This window comes from Mauremys mutica, chromosome 12 (assembly GCF_020497125.1).
Source record: "Mauremys mutica isolate MM-2020 ecotype Southern chromosome 12, ASM2049712v1, whole genome shotgun sequence".
In the NCBI taxonomy this organism is placed as follows: Eukaryota; Metazoa; Chordata; order Testudines; family Geoemydidae; genus Mauremys; species Mauremys mutica.
In genome coordinates, this window is record NC_059083.1 from 77,432,167 (window position 1) to 77,452,053 (window position 19,887).

General features: G+C 46.0%; 1 protein-coding gene across 3 annotated transcripts in view; it reads left to right on the forward strand.

The window, feature by feature from the left end:
* The window catches only part of MAP2K6 (mitogen-activated protein kinase kinase 6), an 84,978-nt gene that overhangs the window by 25,794 nt on the left and 39,297 nt on the right, over positions 1–19,887 (forward strand). For all 3 annotated transcript variants that reach the window (XM_044982991.1, XM_044982990.1, XM_044982992.1), the window contains exons 2-3: positions 15,013–15,079; positions 18,266–18,314. In XM_044982991.1, coding sequence (XP_044838926.1) covers positions 15,013–15,079; positions 18,266–18,314 — 116 coding nt within the window. The remainder of the gene's footprint in view (positions 1–15,012; positions 15,080–18,265; positions 18,315–19,887) is intronic.

The following is a 19,887-nucleotide window of genomic DNA, read 5'->3' on the forward strand; positions in this document are numbered from 1 at the left end:
CCATAAGCTCTGGTGTAGGGAGTGGATCAGGTGTGTGGCTGGAGTAGGAGGGAAGATTCTAGGCCACTAAGATTCAGATCTGCACTGTACCTCATAGGGCCAGCCCCAGGAGGCTGCCGTAATGTAGGCCCCAGAGCATCTAAAATATGCTGTGGGCCGCAGAAAGGCATCTTAACCCACTTTAGCACCCCCCCGTCCTGAGCTGCCAGTTCTATGCTGCACCTCTTCGGGGCACAGCTGCACAGAATCTCACCTCTATCCTCTGTCCCCTTTAAATCTCTATTCAGTTTAACACCCAGATGTTTCCAGCTTTTATTAGCTACCTGTACATTCCAAGGAGCAGTCATAGCAGAGTGACAGACTCGCAGAACGCTTTGCATTTATGTTATGTTTTTTAAAGCTGAACCCACAATAAGAAGTATAGGGTGAAGACAAAAAGGAAATCCAGAGTCCTGTTTCAGAGTAGATGAGTGGAACCTTGGATACTGGAGCCTGGATCTGCTGGAATATAGGTTTAAGGACAGATTTGACAACCAATGTGAGACCTGACTGAATCAGGAAATTGACTTAAAAATTGAATTACCAGCATCTCGAGTCTATTGAAAGGACCGGTAAATGCATGCTGGTCTTTGCACGGTGTAGGGACATTTCAGTGTGCTTCACTCACTGCTAAGCATGCTAAGAGAGCCATTAGCTTACGGGTGTTTTTTGTGCTTGATGCTTCTGAAGAAGGCAGAAAATTCCCCTATTTGTGCAGCATTGTACAGGGAAGGGGGGTTTTGTATTAGATACCGGAGCATTTCCTGAGTTCACTGCCAATAAACCTATACAGTGCACTGCTCTAAAGATAATTCATCCATTATCTGTCTTAACGATGGAATTTCATTAAGAAATGTGTAACTGCATTACTAATGTTGTAATAGCATATTCAGGCCCCTTTTCTCCTCCCAGCTACACCAGTGTAAATCCAGAGTCATTCGTTCAAAGTAAATGGTGTGACTCTGGATTTACATGGCTCTAAAGGAGAGTAGGTCCAATGATGTTGGGAGTAATGTAAATGTTTACAACACACGCACATGAAGTTTGTCTACACTGACAAAGGTCATCAGGCTCAGGTTGCCTGTGCTTTCCTGCAGCTTTTTATACTCCTGTAAGGATCAGTGACCTGACGACAGCAATGAGAACAAGATTTCTAGGCTCACCCTGCTCATGTTAAATTGGAAGGAACAGGAAATAATTAGAAACAAGATAGGTAATTAGTTAATGTAACTTGTTGGCCGAGGAACGAACTGGCCACCGCTTTCAGCAGCTCCCATTGGCCTGGAGCAGCGAACCGCGGCCAGTGGGAGCCGCGATCGGCCGGACCTGTGGAAGCTGCAGGTAAACAAACCGGCCTTGCCCACCAGGGGCTCTCTCTACGCAAGCTGTGTCCCAAGGTTGGGAAACACTGCCACGGAGGATGACATAGCCTGACATTTGGGGGCCTACACCGCCTGGCAGTCTCAGAGTAGCTGACCTGCTGCATAGACCTTTGTATATACGAGTATCCCCACAATGTAGCCCATAGAGCTGGCCTGTCTGCTTGTTTTATTACATCCTGTCTTTATTTACTGGGTTGCTGGTTGGTTTATTAGAGCTGGCTTATGTTTTGTATTGAATGACTTCATTTGACATAACTCGAAGTTAAGGGGATCTGATCATTTTATCTTGTTTGTATGTTTGACTGTGGGCCAGCTAACTTGCCAGGAGGCTCAGCAGTCAGGCCCTCTGAGGAATGCAGTCCACGTGGAACTGGCTTGATCAGAGCAGAGACCGCATGAGCGTCCCCACCGTTCATCCAGTGCACTTCAATCCTCCTTTTGCAACACCCCTGTTATTTTAGTTTGGGGGCTCTCCTCCTGTGCAGAGTTTATTACAGGTTGCAGGATTGAGTCAGGGAAGGGGTAGAACATTGTGACAATTAAACCCCTAAGAGGTGGCTTGCAGCACGGTGAGATCGACAGGTACTGGAGTAAGCAGCAACACGTTTGCTCAACCTTTGGCGTTACAGTGTAGTTACTAACTGTGTCACCAAACAGTTTGGGAACTATTCTCATACAGTCCCTGAAAGAATCACTCCCAGACCAATTGACTCTGCCTTACCTTGACTACCGAGGTGAGGAGCTTGCTGAATTCGAGTAACAGCAGAATGAAACATAGGCCTGGGTCTATACTAAAGTTAGGTCAACGTAAGTGGCCTTGCGTCAACTAACTACGTAAGCGTCTACACTTAAATTTCACTCCTGCCGGCGTAACTGCCTTGCTATGCCGACTCTACACTGCTTGTGGAAGTGGAGTTGAGTCAAGGTCAATGTAGTCAGGTCAACTCAGTGTAGACACTACGTTGCTTATCTCAACAGTTATTGGCTTTCAGGAGTCGGCCCACAATGCCCCACATTGACAGTACAATCGACACAAGCGCTCCTAGCGAGGATGTGCACCGCTGGCTGAAGCAGCAAGGTGTAGACATGCATAAGTGAAGTAATTACTACAGCAGATGTATGCCGACGTAAATTAGGTCGACTTAATTTGTAACGTGGACATGTCCTTAGTTCATCCACATGATGTACCACTGCTTTGCTGTTTTCCCTGGTGTGAAGGTCCCCATGTAGAGAGCCCTCTATCGGGACTTAAGGCCAAGTGGAAAATAAAAATCTTCTGAACGCTGGATCTGATGCCACTTTTTTCTCACTAAGTATTTGAGAGTGAGACCCTGGCCTCATTGAATTCAGCATGGCCAGGATTTCACAGCCTGATGTTAGAGAGGGATGCATAAGGGACAGATCCTGAGCTGGTGTAAAGCATCTCTGGTAAAGTCTGTGGAGCTCCATTGTAGTCACTTGAGCTACACGAACACACACCAGATGAGGACTAGAAATAGAGCAAATGCAGCTGTTCCCTAGACATTTCTGAGCACCAAGGCCTGGCATGTCACCACCCCTTTGATTTCTTATATATTGGCAAAGTCTATGACATTCTTAAAGCACTCTCCCCTCCCCTGCTTCCCGCCACTCAAGTGTTTTAATGCTGTTTCCTGTAAGGAAAATAAGAGACGATAAGCTGGTGTATGTAACCCAGCACTCAAGAGCAAAGCTACAATTCTAAGCCAGTGCATGCAGTCCAGCATGCAAGAGCAACCCTACAATAGAACCAGCTTGTGCAGGCAAGCACATGCCAGCTGCCCTCCGATAAGCCAATGTGCGCAGGCCAGCAACCCTGTGATAACAAAGGAAACTAGTACGAGGAAGCCCAGCATTTGCGAGTAGCCCTGCAATAACACTAAGTGCAATGTTCCCTACTCCTCTGAGCAGCCCTGCAACGATGAGTGAGTTGTTAGGGAAACCGATTTCAGTTTGCAGCTTCCAAGGTGTTATTGCCGACAGTGAGGAGAGACATTAATAAAAAGCAGCAGCAGGAAATCCTGTGAATCCCACAGTCTATTCTGTGTAGGTTCATCACTATTATCTGAGCACCTCCCTCTGATCCATCTTGGGCTTTTTCCCTTGTAAAATCCTCCAGGCAGTGAAGGGCTGTGTCACTTGCTGTTACCCCCAAGGAGGTGGGTTGTCTTTTGCACTATAAAGATGCTCCCTGGATTACGCAAGACCTGACATATGCAAATTCGATCTTACACAAAAAGTTCCATAAGGCATATATACATAAAATTTTTGAGTTGCGGAAAAACATTGCATAGCATACGCAAACGCAGAGTACAGTACTGTAGTGCAGTGTGCGGAGGAATACAGCAGTAGCATCTCCTACAAGGGAAGGCTTTGTGCACTCACAGCCTCTCAGTCTGATCTTATTTCAGTGATACTGTATTTCTGTTATTTCACCCTATTATTTCATCCAAATCATGCCTTGAAAGCAACCAAGTGATAGCAAGAGTGCAGGACCAGTTCGTAAGTGAAAGAAAATTGATTTAGAGCAGAAAATGTCAGTTTTTTATGCTTGCACAATATACGTTTCCGACTTACATAAAAGTCAGGTTATGCAAAGCTTTCCGGAATGGAACGATTGTGTAAGTCAAGGAGTGTCTGTACAATCATGAAGATACTCTGCAGGCCCTGGGGACGTGTCTAATCACAAAAGTTGTCTCTAACTACATGGGTATAATTGATGCAGTACAGCAGGGATTGGCAACTTTTGGCACACGGCCTGCCGTCCCCGGTTTGTTGGCCGAACCCGCGGACGCGGCAGGTAAACAAACCGGGGACAGCGGGCCGTGTGCCAAAGGTTGCTGATTGCTGCAGTACAGCTTCCCTCCCATGGGTGCAGCTATACTGGTATAAAACGCTTCTACTGGTAGTTTATTCCTGCACAGGAAAGGGAATAAGCTATACCAGTGTAAGATGGCTTTATAACAGCATAGCTGCATCCACACTAGGGGTAGTACTGGTATAACTGTCAGTTAACCTTGCCCCTCCTCCAGCCATAGCCATAGCAACGTAAGAGACTCTGTAGACCAGGTTTAGGGGACAGACCTTTCCTAGCTGCACAGTAGTTCATCTGCATGAGTCAAACAGGGTCCGCTCACTCCTAGGTGAAGTTAGGAAGTTACCCGTTCTGGCAGAGGTGCCAGTATGCACTTAAGCTCTTAGGTGATTGAGCCCATGTCAGTTTGTTCACTTCAAGGTTGCAAAAGACTTCTAATGCTGTTATGGAGCCCTCCTGTCTTTATCCCAACCTGGGGTTCAGTAATGAGCTTTCTGGCTCACCATTAGCCAACTGGAGTGTTTTTCATTCCAAGTCTAATACAGAGACAGCCAGGTACTAACACTTGGCAGCTTGTATTTATTGACATGACTAAGGAGAGAGCTTCTTAGCTATATTTCAGTGATGCAAATAAAATCTAGCTCTCTTTGGCTCGTCCCTTGGCTTTTGGCTGAAGCTTTAATTGTGCTTAGAAAGTTCTTGCATTCTGACTGCTTCGCCTGTATCTTACGGAGGCTGTGGCTACACTATGTACGTTTTAGTGACACAGCTGTGCCGCTACAGCTATACCACTGAAACGCACACCGTGTAGCTGCTGTTTGTCGGGTGCTATTGAAAACACAAAATCACAATAGTTCTAGCCCTCAAGGGCTTAGAGGTCAGTGGTGCTTGAAAAATGGTTCTCCTAGATCTACAAGGCCCTGATCATCAACTTGTCTAAATGGTGGTTGTTCACTTGAAGTAATCGGAGCTACAAATTTACAGCAGCTGAAATTTTAAAGCCAGAAGGAACCACCTAGTCTGGCCTTCTGTGTAAGACAGGCCAGAGATTATCACCCAGCCAAAGTCTGAGTGAAGGAGAGCTGGAGAAGAAGGAAATGCTGATGCATGAGAAGGCAGGGCAGAGGCGGGAGAGAAGGCACTGGCGGTATGATGCTGCCCTGTAGCCACGCCAGAAAGACCTGAACAAACGGCAGGGGGAAATCACAGCCTGGAAACTAGATCTGTGCTAGTGAAGTGACCAGAAGTCAGTAGTTTGCCTCCATCTCTGTTCTTTTTGATTGGGGGCATAGCTTGCATTTCAGCCGAAATGCAGCCAGCTTGTGAAAATTCACATGGAGGAGCCAAGCCATCAGGAGCCCAGGCAGTGACATTCCTCTCTGAGAAGGTGCATTTAATATGTACTTTGCTTAGTTTAAATCTTTAAATCCAAAGACTTGGCTGGGAAGCAGAAAGGGTCTTTACTCAGTGACTGTTTAGTCTAAGGGTGGTAAAAGTTTGAATTCAGGCAACATAATATGCCTTCCCACTCCTCTTAGACTTGGATGGAATGTCCTCAGTTGGGGGGAATTCCTGGGGGAGAGAGACACGGGATGAATTAAATGCTTTTCATCCTGATAGTTGACAAGTGACTGATGCGCAGCTGCTTGAGTTAAATGTATGTGGATGTACAGAACAGACAAGTACAGCACCTGCCAAATAACAGCTGAATTCTTGTATGTGCATAAAGAAGCTGTTGTCTGTTACCTTGTGTGTGTTTACCACTGATGCAAACAAATGATTGCAGGTTAACCTGCCAGATGATCTGTAATCATCATTTTCCTTAATTAAAAGTGATACTCATTGCTTCCTGGACCATTCTGAAAGGACAACCAGGATATTAATAATGCAACATATGCTTCTGTGTTAGGTGACCCGAGAGCACAGCTAGGGAGCGATGGTTCTTTGCCGCTGTGCCACTGCTCTCCTGCTCAGCATAATGGGCAGTGCTACCAAAATATGCAAGTCTCCTAATCTGGGAAGTGCCGGGAGAGCAGGATTTCTGCCTGCTCACCAGTTCAGCGCGGGCCACATATACAGCCACGATCTAAAGAGAGGTGGGAGTCTAGGTTTTGGCCTCGATAAAGCTGCTTTTGTTAATGGGAGCTTTGCCTGTGTAAGGACTGCGGGAACAGGCCTCTGAAAGTGCATGGTTTGCAGCCTTGGCTGGACACGGTTGCTCTGATGCTGTCAGATAGAATTAAACAGGGCATTGCACTGCGATCTGCTCAGCTCCTGTAGGTGATGCTGGGTCAGGCTTGTTTGCAAAGTATTCAGGGTTGAAGAGGTACTGGAGACATGTGAGCTGGTTATTAAAAGCCTCTCTGGGTGTGCACTCAGGCACCAGGTGTCTAGATTAGCTGCCAGCTTGCTGGGTTTTTGGGGGGTATGTCTATGGTGGGAGCCGACCCAGCAAACTCACTCGCCTCCTCCCCAGGAAGCCTTTACTACGTGGTTTTCTGAAATGGGTCCAGTGAAACAGGCGACGTACAGCACACTCAATTCAAATACCGAAGGGAATGAATGATTTTCATTACGTGAAGACATGCCCCATTCAGTTGCTTAACTCAAAATTAGCAATCCACCTCCTGCTTCCGCCTCCAAGCTGTTCAGACACCCAGTTGGGTCTGTTGTCGTTAGATTAATCTGTGTCTATGCAGCTCTCTTCCCTGCCACAGCTAGATCCTGCTCCCTTTTAAGTCAGTGGAAACACTCCCATGGACTTGATTGGTGCAGGATCAATCCTGCAGGGCATAGGGTTGGGAGGAAGGAGACCTGGTTCTGTTCCTGGCTTTGCCACTGTCTTGCTCTGAGACCATGGGCAAGTCGCTGCACCTCTGTTTCCCTTCTTGCTCTCTGTCTGTCCTGCCTGTTTAGGCTGTAAGCTCTTTGCGGCAGGGACAGCCTCTGACTGGGGGTTTATACAGCACTCAACGCAAAGGGGCCCAGATCTCAGCTGGGGCCTCCTGGCTGTGCTGCATTGGTTTTCCAACAGTGGGGTGTGATGAGCTTATCGGGGCACCCGGTAGGGTGTAGGGTTGTGGCTGGCCAGGTCAAAGCAGGGTAGCAGCAGGGAGTCCCCCGCTGCCCAGCCCCATCCCAGCAGCAGCCTGGCCACTGGGGATTTCCGATGCGTGCTCCTGGGTGCTGCCCTGCACTGGCGCAGACGCCAGGTCAGCCACAGCCCTGCATATGTTAAACCCTCTAGAGCTTGCAGGAGCCTGCTGCTGCCCCTGGGCATCTTACTCACTCTCTTAAAAAAAAAGAAAAAATTTTATCTCCTAGAACTGGAAGGGACCTTGAAATGTCACTGAGTCCAGCACCTGCCTTCACTAGCAGGACCAAGTACTGATTTTTGCCCCAGATCCCTAAGTGGCCCCCTCAAGGATTGAACTCACAGCCCTGGGTTTTGCAGGCCAATGCTCAAACCACTAAGCTACCCCTCCCCCCGCTCTAGTGAGTCACTTTCTGCCCCTGATGGGTGGGAGTTTGTGGGGAGGCTGCTTTGTTACTCCCATGGAGAAGGGAGGGCACAGTAAGACGTTCAGGAGCCTCTACTCTATTGTAATACAATTAATAACGAAGGTCTTCTTGGGTCTGTTCTTAGCTCTGCCACTCCCCCAGCTCACACGGAGATGGGATACTCCCTCTTCCATACCGGTTCGCCTTCTGTGAGAGAAGGACAATAATGCATCCCTGCCTCCTAGGAGCCCTACATAAGCAATGCTGGTGAAGTGCTTTCAGAGCCTTGGGTTGAAGACCCCAGACCAGTGCCAAGTATTTATTCTTCTATCTGAAGTTTGCCATTGGCCTGATGTCAGCAGAACTCTTTGCACAGGAAGGTACTATTGATCACGGGAAAAGAATTTGTCCCTGAGTACTTGGAATAAAATCAGAAGCAGAGCCAGATATAGAAACCAGCAGGTCTCTTTGCTCCTAGTTATTAGATAACCCTCCCTCCAATCCTAATAGAGAGGGAGGAGTGAAAACAGACCTTCCTCTTCCTGTGAGGTTTTACCAGTGACCCTTATGCTAAATAGCAGAACATTGTCACATGCCTATTGAATTTGGCTTTAATAATAAATTGTGGCAGAGACAGAACTGGCTAATATCCTCTGAAAGAAACAGGAGCATTTTGGAGCAAAAAAACATTTACTTTGGATTAGATCAAAAAGAGCTTTTGGTCACAATGAAATGCCTGGAGGCTGGCGTACAGGATTTCTCTTTCGGAGCAACTGTTTATTTTCTGTCCCAGTGTCTGTGGGTAACAAACTCCTCTGTCTTTCCATTCTACACAACTATATTATTCTCTGTTAGGTTTCCTTTATTTTTCTGTGAAACAGTAAAGATAGGTAAATATTAAAAAACAAACAAACCCCACCGCTTGAAAGGGCAAGCAGCAGTCATCTCCACCAGTGAGCCTACTGCAAATTGCTGGACTCTGGAACCAGATCACCAAGACTATTGAATGAACGAGGTTGTATTTTTCTTTCCCCCGGGAAAGATGCTTAAGATTTTCAAAGGGAAGCGTTCAATCTATTTAGTTTTTTAAATCCTAGAGGAAAAATACTGATAATTTTGGTTTTAACCCTTACTTCATTCCCACCCCCCAGTTTGTGGTTTACTCAATGCCCCTGATTTAAAAGAAAGACAAAAGCCCAAAGAAGAAGCACTAGTGGGTTATACACTCATAGCTCCAACAACTTTGCGGCATCTTGGCCTATTACTGTCCACATACCTGGATCTCTCTGGTAAAACACCACATTTTTAAGGCAGTGATTTCTCTGCCTCCAGGCTCCACCCACTTCAAAGTACTTAAGCACTAGCTGAAGTGCATTATAGGATGAAGATAAGTTAAGCATGTCCTGAAGTACATTGTTAAGTAAAAGCCTCAGTTCTCTTTATCCCATTGGCTTCCCAGCCTTGGCAGGGCTAACACAAAACCCTGAAAAATATTCTGTTCAGGCCCTTCCTTCAAGACACAAGCCAGTCTGCAGTACAAAACTCAACACCCAAACAACCCTCTTATTCTGAGCAAAGCAATTGCCGAGACCCAAAAGCCTCTCATTCCTTACCACTCCAGGATGACCAACAGCAGCCAACTTCATGCTTGTAGCTCTCTTCCAACTGGGCTCTCTCAACCCTTTATAGCAGTCACCTGACCCCCACCCTTCCTCAGCTGGCTCTGATAATCCAACAAAACTGGCTGGTGCCCGTGTCCTGTCTCCCCCTCCCTGCAGCCCTTAAGAAAAGCAGGCCATCCTGGTTCCTTTCTTGGTACTTCAGAACCAGCCTGTTTCATTCTCTTATCACCAATGCTGTTCTTAAAGCCCAGGCTCCTGGGGTTAGGTGATCATGTCAGAATCTCAGTAGTCATTTGTAAAAATGAAATAAGATTCTAGCTCTCATGATTGCAGAGAAAAATGTGACCTAAGTGCAGCCTGAATGCTCAGAAACCAGAAGGGAAAGAAAAGGACACACGCCCTTTCTTATTTATTGATTTATTTGTTTGAAATCTGATTATTTTAAAGCCAATTTTATGCCTTTTGGCTGCTTGGAGTTGACAATACTCTTGCCCTTAACCAAGGATGCAAGCAGTTTGGGGCAGGGACCACGTCTGCACTCCATCTTTGTACAGTGCTCCCACAATGCACTCCAGTCCCTGATTCTAGTTACTACTGTATGTAAATAATATTAGTTCATAGGAGTATGCTGCAGAACAATTCTTTTTCTTTTGGTGTGTACCAGGCTGCATCAAACTTCATGTTTTTAAAATTGCCTGAAAGCCAGATAGCCCCAGGTCTTTATCTCCTGTACATATTTCTCTTCCCTTCAGACTGTAAGTACAGTAGAATACATCTTTCCTGTCGAGTTGCTCTTTTAGCTGTCTGTAAGCAGGAGTCTCATCCTTGCTGTGATCAGCTAACAGAGAGAGGTGATCGCAAGCACAGCGTTAGTGAATTGCACTCAAGCGGAACGGACACCGGCCACTAACTCTGTAGCTTTGCGTCTTTTACTTCTTTTCATCTAAAGTGCATTTAGTGCTGGGAAAAGGACATTGTGGTTTTTATCACTGGGTGTGGGTGTGTGTGTGTGTGTGGGTGTGGGTGTGGGCAAGGTACCTCTTCCTGCTCGCTGAAGAAAGCGCCTCAGGGGGTTAGTCAGTCCGTTTCCCTGACTCACGCACTTCGTAACCGCTCTCTTGAGACTGATAAAAAGATGCCAGCTAATGTAAGGTGGGTTCTGTCCAGGAGGGACTGGGCTGAGAGCCACCCAACTCCTCCCACACAGTTGGTGGAAACAACGATTGGTGGCTGATTGATAACCTGGGCTAGATTCAAACCCGTGACCTAAAGGCCTTTTATCCTGGGTCTGATCTAAAACCCCTTCAACATAACGAAAACAACATGGTCTTGTAGACTGGGCCCCAGGAAACCTAGTTTATATTCCCAGTACCACTCATCTGCTGTTGGATTTCGGGCAAATCTCTTCATCCTTCAGTTTTCCTTCCCACCCTTGGTATATTTAGATTACAAGCTCGTTGGACAGGGACTGTCTCTTGCTATGTGTCTGTACAGTGCTCAAGTCAATCTTGGCTGATGGCCTTAGATGCTTCTATAATACAGTTAATAAAAAAAATCAGTGGATGGTTTTCCACTGACTTTCCTGGGCATCGGATCAGGCTCCTTGTTAGTAATCTCTGTGCTATCCAGTCTCTCCCTGCATTGCTGTACCGTCTTGTTTGGTGGTAGCTACTGCGATAGATCAAACATGACACTTCGTATCCATATAAAAATAATGACTCCTGGGTGCGTCAGAATGAAACGTCATCTGATTCAAGTGAGTGTTTCCAAAGGCTGGAAGGCAGATTGCTCATGCTGCACTCTAGACACCCTGTTGCGGGCACAGCGCTCCAGAATGCTCCAGAGATCAAGCACTTTGCATGTTGTAACAAAAGGAGCGAAGAAACTGTCTGATTCAGCTGAGAGGCATAAAATTGCCGGATTACAGCCAGGGACTTTCATTAAATACCCATGAGGTGAAATGTGGTGCGTGATGTATTTGTTGTTGTTTTGTTTCACATACTAATACTGCGGGGAATTTGGTGCTATGAGGGTGAATTGCTGCTGGTTTAATTCCACCCTGCAGTTCCACCTCTCCCAATGCCACCGTGAGATCCATATTTTCTTTTGATCATTGTTGACGCTTTAACGTTAAACTAGGTCCACATCTTGGCAGCTTTGTTAAGGGAACAGATTGTGCTTCAAAAAATGGCAGAGTTTCAAAATGTTGTATTCTCTTAAGAAAGACAAAGAAAATAAACTCAAAACATGCAGAATATATTTCAGCAGAAGGCGGAAAGGCTTTTCATATTTATTTGGGTTTGGTATTTTGCTACTTTGTTCTTCCTTTGACACCACTTGTGAACCAAGATAAGGTTAAATTCTGTACAGTCTGTTATGGTTCATGCTCAAATTAGGCTAATTTCCATTGGGTTAATTTCCATCCTCTCAGAACTGCTTGACATCTACTGTGCTGAGATATTGGTTCAACTTGTGTGATTCTGCAAGTAAATTAATGCAGGAAACAAACCAAAAATGGGTAAGAATCTGTGCTTGTTTTCACTTTTAAGTAGACCATTTGTGAGTGTTTTTGCAGCAGCAGAGGATAGGATAGAGTGTTTCTCTATGGCCTGTCTGTGAACTGGTGCCAGTCCCTGAGATCTCCTTGATGCAGTTCAGGAAGGCAGCAAGCCGGTCCCTGGTATCAAAACGGTTGAGAAACCCTGGGGTAGACGATCAAGATGAAGACGAAGAAGCAAACCAGAAGAGGGCAGATGGTTTTATGGTTAGGATCCTACCAAATTCACGGTCAATTTCATGGTCATCGGATTTAAAAACTAGTAAATTTCATTATTTCAGCTATTTAAATCTGAAATTTCATGGTGGTGTAATTATAGAGGTCCTGACAGAGCTGGGCAGCTGGAGAGCGGCAGTAGCAGCACAGAAGTAAGGGTGCCATGGTATGGTATTGCCACCCTTACTTCTGCGCTGCTGCTGGCAAGGTGCTGCCTTCAGAGCCGGGCGCCCGGCCAGCAGTCGCCACCCTCCGGCCGCCGAGTGCAGAAGCGAGAGTGGCAATACCGCAACCCCCCTAAAATAACCTTATGACCCTCCTGCAACTCCCTTTTGGGCAGGACTCCCAATTTGAGAAACGCTGGTCTCCCCTGTGAAATCTGTATAGTATTGGGTAAAGCACACACAAGACCAGATTTCATAGGGAGAGATCAGATTTCATGGTCCGTGATGCGTTTTTCATGGCCATGAATTTGGTAGGGCCCTGCTTGTGGTTAAGAGGCTGAGATGTGACTGTGGAATGCTGGGTCCAATTCCTTACTGTCCCATAGACTCCTATCACCTGGGGCAAATCTTCTCGTTTCAGTTCCCTATCTGTAATACGGGGCTGGGAAGCTGGGATTCTTACACTCTGTCTTTGGAACCAAGCTTCCCCTTCCCCCACCATTAGCACCTTTCACAACAACAATTTTAAGAGGGAATCCCTGCCCCAAAGAGCTTCCAATCTAAATGGAGACCATAGGCATTCACAGACCCATCAAAGTCAATGGGTGTTCCAAGCCCCAGGCATGAAGTCACATGGCAGGACTCATGGGGTTTCCCTGATTACATGCTCAGGAGCTAGGATAGAGGTTGCAGGCTGTGTCAAAAAGCCAGTGAGAGGAATTGTGAGGATGACCTAAGAGAAAGCAGAGAGACAGGGCTTTTTGGGCACTGAGCTTGCTGGAGTGGCAGGCTTGGAGATTTCTGAGGAAGGAAACTGCTGATTGCTGTTTGTATCTACTGTGTTCAAGGAAACAGGACTGTATATATATTTTTTGTAAATAAACAAGATTACACCAAGAGTATACCTGACTCCTATTATTGATTCATCAGCCTAATGGAAACAACCCTGCAAGAGCCTGGATTTTGGCAAACCACACAGGCTGTCGTGGCAACAATATGTACCTAGCACGGCCCCAATCTTAGATGGACCCTCTAGCTGCTATTATAATACTACTAAGAATAGTAAGAAGACCAGAGATGTAATGGCTAGGGGTACTCTGCTAATCTAATTACAGAAGCTTCTGCATTTGTTTTTACCATTTTCCATCTTCCTTATAGACCAACTGATGTCTCTTGGGAAACGTTTGAAAACTATTAATCATTATTCTCAATAATCTCTCTCTCTTACGCTATTCTGCTGGGTCTTATCTTCTGTTTGCCTTTTCATATTTAGACTGGAAGCTCTGTGGAGCAGAGAACATGTCTTTTTCAAATGCAAGTTTGTAGTATTGTTTATAATAAATAATCAGAATTAATAATATAAAGAAAGATATGTGCAGTAGTTTCCAAATAAATGTTTTATCCATGAAGCTGCATTGCAACCATCTGCTACATGCTGGAATGGCCTGTGGCAAACTGAGCAGGCTTGATTTTGTGTTTTAGAGCTGAGACGAAAAAGATCTACAGTTAAAAAGTTGACTAGTTGCTTTAAAAGGGTCATTTTCCGTTCTGTGAGCATGCATCTTAACCCAGTGGCCCCTGCAGCCCTGGAATTCACAGGTATTTATAGGCCTGCGTGTCGGAGCATGATGGCAGAATGCGTCATAGGAAAATAAACCGAAACACTTATATGTAAAAGGTTGAAGGAGAGTGTCGCAAACAGGGAGAGAAACAGAGGTTTGAAGAAAGACAGTAATTGATGTAAATTGTTAGGTTAAAAAAGTCTAAATTAGGTGGCTGTGCTTTTTTGGGTCCAAGTATTTTATAACACACCCAAACTGCAGCTGTATGTTTATCCTGGGGGTTTGGTGACATGACTTATGTTCTCAGGTTATTTTGTCGCTGGATTCAGAACCTCGCTCTGAAATGTGACTATATGTTTAGCAATAAAAAGGTTCTTATATTTCCCTAGTCCATCCGACTCTGTCACCCTCTGGTTTGGAACCCAATTACTCTTGGGCCCTAGGATTGTTTAAATTGCTTTAGAACTTGGTTTTAATCCTGTTCATGTTAACTCACTTTAAGGAAGGTTTAGCTGGCCAATGTGAACAAATACTGTTGTATATTTGGAGCCTAATTCTACTCTCATTTGTGCTGATTTTACATAGCTACATTGACTTCAGTGCTTAATCCTGGTTGACACTAGTGTAAATGGCCCAGACCCTCAAAGGTATTTAGGCGCCTAAGTCCCATTGATTTCAAGGATCTGGGCCTATAAGATCAGAATCTGGCCCTATGTTGTCAAACTCTGTTTAAAAAGATTCTATCCCTGCTTGCACAGGGTAAATAGGTATTTATACCCAGTATATTGGAATTGGTTTCAGTCTGAATTGAATCAGTTCAGGAGACATGGGAGCCAGTGTAGATAAGGCTTAAAAAGGTGAGATGCCTTTTCCGTTGCCTGAGCTGTTGCCTGCATTCTGTGCCAGTGTGGGAGCTCGAACTGCAGGCCTGATCACAGCTTGCCGAACAAAGGAACTTTCTATTTTCAACTCTGTGCCCTGAATCTGCACCACCAGACTGAGCTGGTGTTTCTGTTAAATAAGGTCAACCATGGTAGACAAGCCCTGTTTTACAATTATAACCACAGAGGTTAACACCTCCCCCCCCCCCCCCAATAGCAAACTGTCTTTACTTCTGCCTCTTTCTTGTTTCACAGGCAAGAAAAGAAACCCTGGGCTGAAAATTCCTAAAGAAGCGTTTGAACAACCACAGACAAGCTCTACGTAAGTCTCAAAAAACATAGGGATTATAGCTCCCCCCCATTTAATTTGCTCTTTCATGTACTGCTTTGTCGCGTGTCTCAGTCAAAAGCACCAAAGGGGGTCTTATTTTAGCTGATGGTGTCACTTCTTTTGCGTGAATGAGTAAATAGATTCAGAAGGGACCATTGTGTCCTGCTGCGTAACATGAGTCAGAGAACTTCCCTGAGATAGTTAAGAACAAGCTTTGAAAATAACCCCCCAAATAACACACTCAGAAGAGAGAGCCCGGTATTAATAGGGTGCCATTTGCTGCACAGGGCAAGCTCTGCAGCTCAGGGTTGCTTGGCTTTATCAGCCTCTTTGAAGGTTAACATTGATTATTAAAGCAGCAGCACCTGCCATCCTGTATGACTTGGGTATCTGTTTGCATTGGCAGGTCTGCTCAGCTGATAGGCATAAACGGAAACACACTAGGTGATCTGATCCCATCCATCAGCCCCTTCCTCATGCCCATTCTGCTGATCCCCTGAAGGGGGAGCCCCTTGCTTTTTGACAAGTCAGAGACACAAATGTTTGGGAAACTGCTGGCTGCATGGGGGAGAGAGCTCTGGGCTATAAAGTGGCTAACAGTCGAAGTAGGGTGACCAGATGTCTCGATTTTATTGGGACAGTCCCGATTTTGGGGTCTTTTTCTTATACAGGCTCCTATAACCCCCGCACCCCCTGCTTTCTGGTCGCCCTGAGCTGAAGGGATGTCACGTCTCCCCCAGGAATATGAAAATTGAGGCTGATGCTCTCGTGGTCATTGGGAGAGTAATTTAGGTTTAAGTTTCTCTTAAGAGACCCTGTATTTTCTACTTGCTTGGAACAGTTGCTACTATAATATCCCTGGAGCTCTTCCCTGGATGGCTTATATTTGATACATTTGCTGGTATAGTAATGTTGCTTAGAAATATGTGTGTGGGATAGTTTATTTTGTTTGGGGAACGGGTAAAAGATAGCCCAGCAAAAGTACTCTTTTACTGGTACACCTCTACCTCGATACAACGCTGTCCTCGGGAGCCAAAAAATCTCACCGCGTTATAGGTGAAACCGCGTTATATTGAACTTGCTTTGATCCACCGGAGTGCGCAGCCCCGCCCCCCCGGAGCGCTGCTTTACCGCGTTATATCCGAATTCGTGTTATATCTGGTGGCATTACATCGAGGTTGAGGTGTATAAGCTGTGTGTGCACTAGAAGAGGTTGGCTAGTGTACATCTAGACTGGTATAGCTATAGTGGCAAAGCTTTTCTCGTGTAGCCAAATCCCCAGTCAACTCCTTAGACATCAGATACTGTGACTATGTGCCCTCGTATGGGAATTTGACATTGGTGAGATTCCAGAAACAAATTAGTTAAAAAAAACAAAAAAACCAACTGGCTTTTTATTAAGAGCTTAATTCAACTGCCTGATCAAAGGAGCAGCCCGGTATCCCCAGGAGGCCACAATGCAGCCAATTAGCCTATGCAGCCAATTAGCAGGTCACGGAGGCCACAATGTAAAGAGATGGCATGAAGGCCTTGATTTTCCAGGGCAATTCTACATGGGTTCCCCAAGCTTGTGTACAAGCAGGAAGCCTAGTGTGCTAGCAGTGGTTTTAATACATTAAATCCATTAGGCAGCATCAGAAAGGAGAAATCTGAGAAATCTCTCTCTGGTCAGCTATACCTGATTCCTTTGGAGGAGGAGCATTTTCTGAGAAGGAGAACCGCCCCCACCTTGTCGTAACTATTCCTGGAAAGGGTTAGTGTAAGATAAACGAAGGCAGCTTCAGGGTCTCTGTAAATTGGATGGGGTAGCTGTGACTGCAGAGACTGTGGAGGAATCAGAGCTGGGATTCCCGTTCTAGATGCCTTTATTTGTATTCTCGCTGCCTTGTAGAATCAGAGATGGAGCAGGTTTCCCTTAGCAGGACTGCTGGGTGATGTTGCTTTGCGTAATGATCATTTTAGGGGGAGTGGGACCGTGCTAATTGACGTGCATGGGGTCTTGGCATTAGTGGACTGCTGCTTTGTACAGCGTTGGATGTGAACGCTAAATAAAGATGTCAAGGGGGTAACAAGATGTAACCTTTTTTCCTGGAGTCAGGTAATAAGCAGTTAGATGGGCTATCAATCCTTAAGCTTTAGGACACAGAGTACGTCTACACTCCAAAAAAAACCCCTTGTTGCAGCAAGTCTCAGAGCCCGGGGCAGCTGACTCAGGCTCATGGGACTTGCTGCACGGGGCTAAAATTCACGGTGTAGACGGTTCCCACATGGGCTGGATCCTGGTCTCTGAAGCCAGACAGGGGGTTGGTCTCAGATCCCAGGCTCCAGCCCGAGCAGCAGCGTCTACACTGCTATTTTTAGCCCCGTGACCCTGAGTCAGTTGACCCAGCTTCTGACACTCACTGCCGGTGGGTGTTTTTTGCAGGTTAGACGTACCCACAGTGATCACCAACTCCGAGGCCAGGGGTATTTCACAGTTCGGTGCATTAGGGTTTGACGCTTTCTTCTGGTTTTTGTTTAAAAGCTCTGCTGGGGATGTTCCTTCATCAGGGGGAGGGGAGGAAGAAAACAACGTACCAATAAAAATCAGCCATGTCCTATTGAAAACTATTTTCCCTTTCTAAATGGAGACAGGCCTGAACCAAAGCATAGGGTCCCCAACCTCTTTTAGCCCCAGGTGCATTCGGGGCCAAATGCTGCTTCCGAGACAGAAGTGAAACTGGGCTTGCGTTTTTCCTCTCTGCCTGTTCAGTCTGTCCTGTAAACTGGCGAAGGCGGATTTGCTGCTCTCTGCCTCTCTTGGGTTTCCCAGGAATTGGTTCCAGTCCCAGCCTCTCAAAGGGAGTCTCTCTTTGAAATTCCAACTCCAGCAGCTTCCCTCCTGGCGCCTTTTGGGGTGACTTTGGGAACCCTGGCAACATCTAATAGCACTGAAAGGCTAGGAAACCAGCTCGGCTACTCAGGGTGACACTGCCGCATTCGCTGCATGGGGCTGCTGTCCCGTCAGTTTGAGGGGAACTTATACCCAGACCTGCCATTACTAAGAGTCCCATATCCACAGGGCAATAGCCCCTGCACTAGGGGCTCGGAAAGGCTTTGTCTCTTTGGAATATTATCTGTGTAACATCTCTGTGACTGATGCTTTCTGCCTACTATTTTTTTCTTTCTCTTCCACAGGCCCCCTAGAGATTTAGACTCCAAAGCCTGCATCTCTATTGGCGAGAAGGTACAGTTACAAGCTATGGCAACCAAAGAGTTCATATGTGTTTGCGTACACAGGGTCAGGAACTAAGTTACGGGAGCATGTTTAGAAAAATAATTCCTGGCTCTTGTGTGGGAGGGATGCTGCGATCCGAACGTGAAGAAGAAATCAGAAATCAGGTTTAGGGCAGGGCTTCCTGGCCATTTTAAAGCATAAAACCACTGATGTTTTCTGTCAGTGCTCCCTAAGCCGCGTGTTTCTCCATTTCCTAGAATCTTTTGTGCTTTAGCAGCTAATTCCCCTCCCCCTCCAAAAAAAGAGAGACTGTTCTGGCGCATAAGACCTTTATTATCTTATCTTCACTGTGCCACTATATTAAAAGTTTATGTTCAGTGCATAGGAATGGGATCATTACACATTTTAAAAGCAATATCCAGAAAGTATTGTTTATCCATTCAGACTGAACGTTCATGGATTACATACTCTCTAGTGCCATATCTCCAGTAAAATTGTTAATTGGAGAAATAGGTAGAAATGCATGTTATATACTTGTTTCTACGTGTGTGACAGAAAATAGCTCAGACCATTCAGTGTATTGAAAGTGTAGCACCAGGGATTATATGCGTGTGTGTGAAGGGGGATACATGTTTTCTGGGGGCTGTAAAATTTTCTAAAGAATCTAAACTTTCATTATATATCACTCTGGTTTAGAAGATGGAGGTAGGTTCATAATGGTTTCCTTACAGGTACGTGTTTGGCAAAACAAGAGTAAAATTGTAAAGACTTTGTGTCAGGGACAGTCTCTTTGTTCTGTGTTTTGTACAGCGCCTTGCACAATGGGGTCCTGATTCATGACTTGGGCTCCTAGGCATTATCACAAATTCACAACGCAAATCATTATAGTTGTTGTTATTATACAAACCAGGGTGTGCAGTTACAGTGGGTATCAGCATGCGTCTAGAGTTTCTGAAGCAGGAGTCCATAAGCCAAGCACCCCCAGGCACCTGTACGATTGGTGTCCCCTTTAGCACTGCAGCCTCTCAGCTGGTTTTAGTTCTTATCTAAGAGTATTCCCCTCCCCGCCCCGCCTGGTAGGTTTTGATGAAGCAGCCCTGCCCCATGGATGCACAGGGATGAGAAGTGTGATATCATGCTCATAGCTTGGCTGCTTTAGCCAGGTTGTAGCCAGCAGGCGCTTGGTCCCAGTGCAGATAGAGCTAAACTAGCTAGTGAGTCTTCTTGACCCAGTGCTGTTCTACCAGATTCTCACCAATCAGAACCCAGCCTACGCCCCGTGGCCAGTGTCAGCCTCTCAGCTGAAACGTTTACGTATCATTTAGAGAGGCATTAGCCGCAGCTCATCGAACCTGCCTCGGTCTTTATTCGCCTAATCCGAAAGTGAGATCAAGGAGTGTGTGAGGGGTCTTTTGTGTCAGCACATCTGTTTAAAAAGCAGCCAGGCTCAGAGCTCACATATGAGGCTGTCTGGCTCCTCCTGTGAGCAAAGCAGCTCTGCAAAGCCAGCCCAGGGGAATGGCCGAGCAAGAGGCCATCCATAGGAGCAGATCCTTCGGTGGAGAAGGCCTCAGAGGTGACT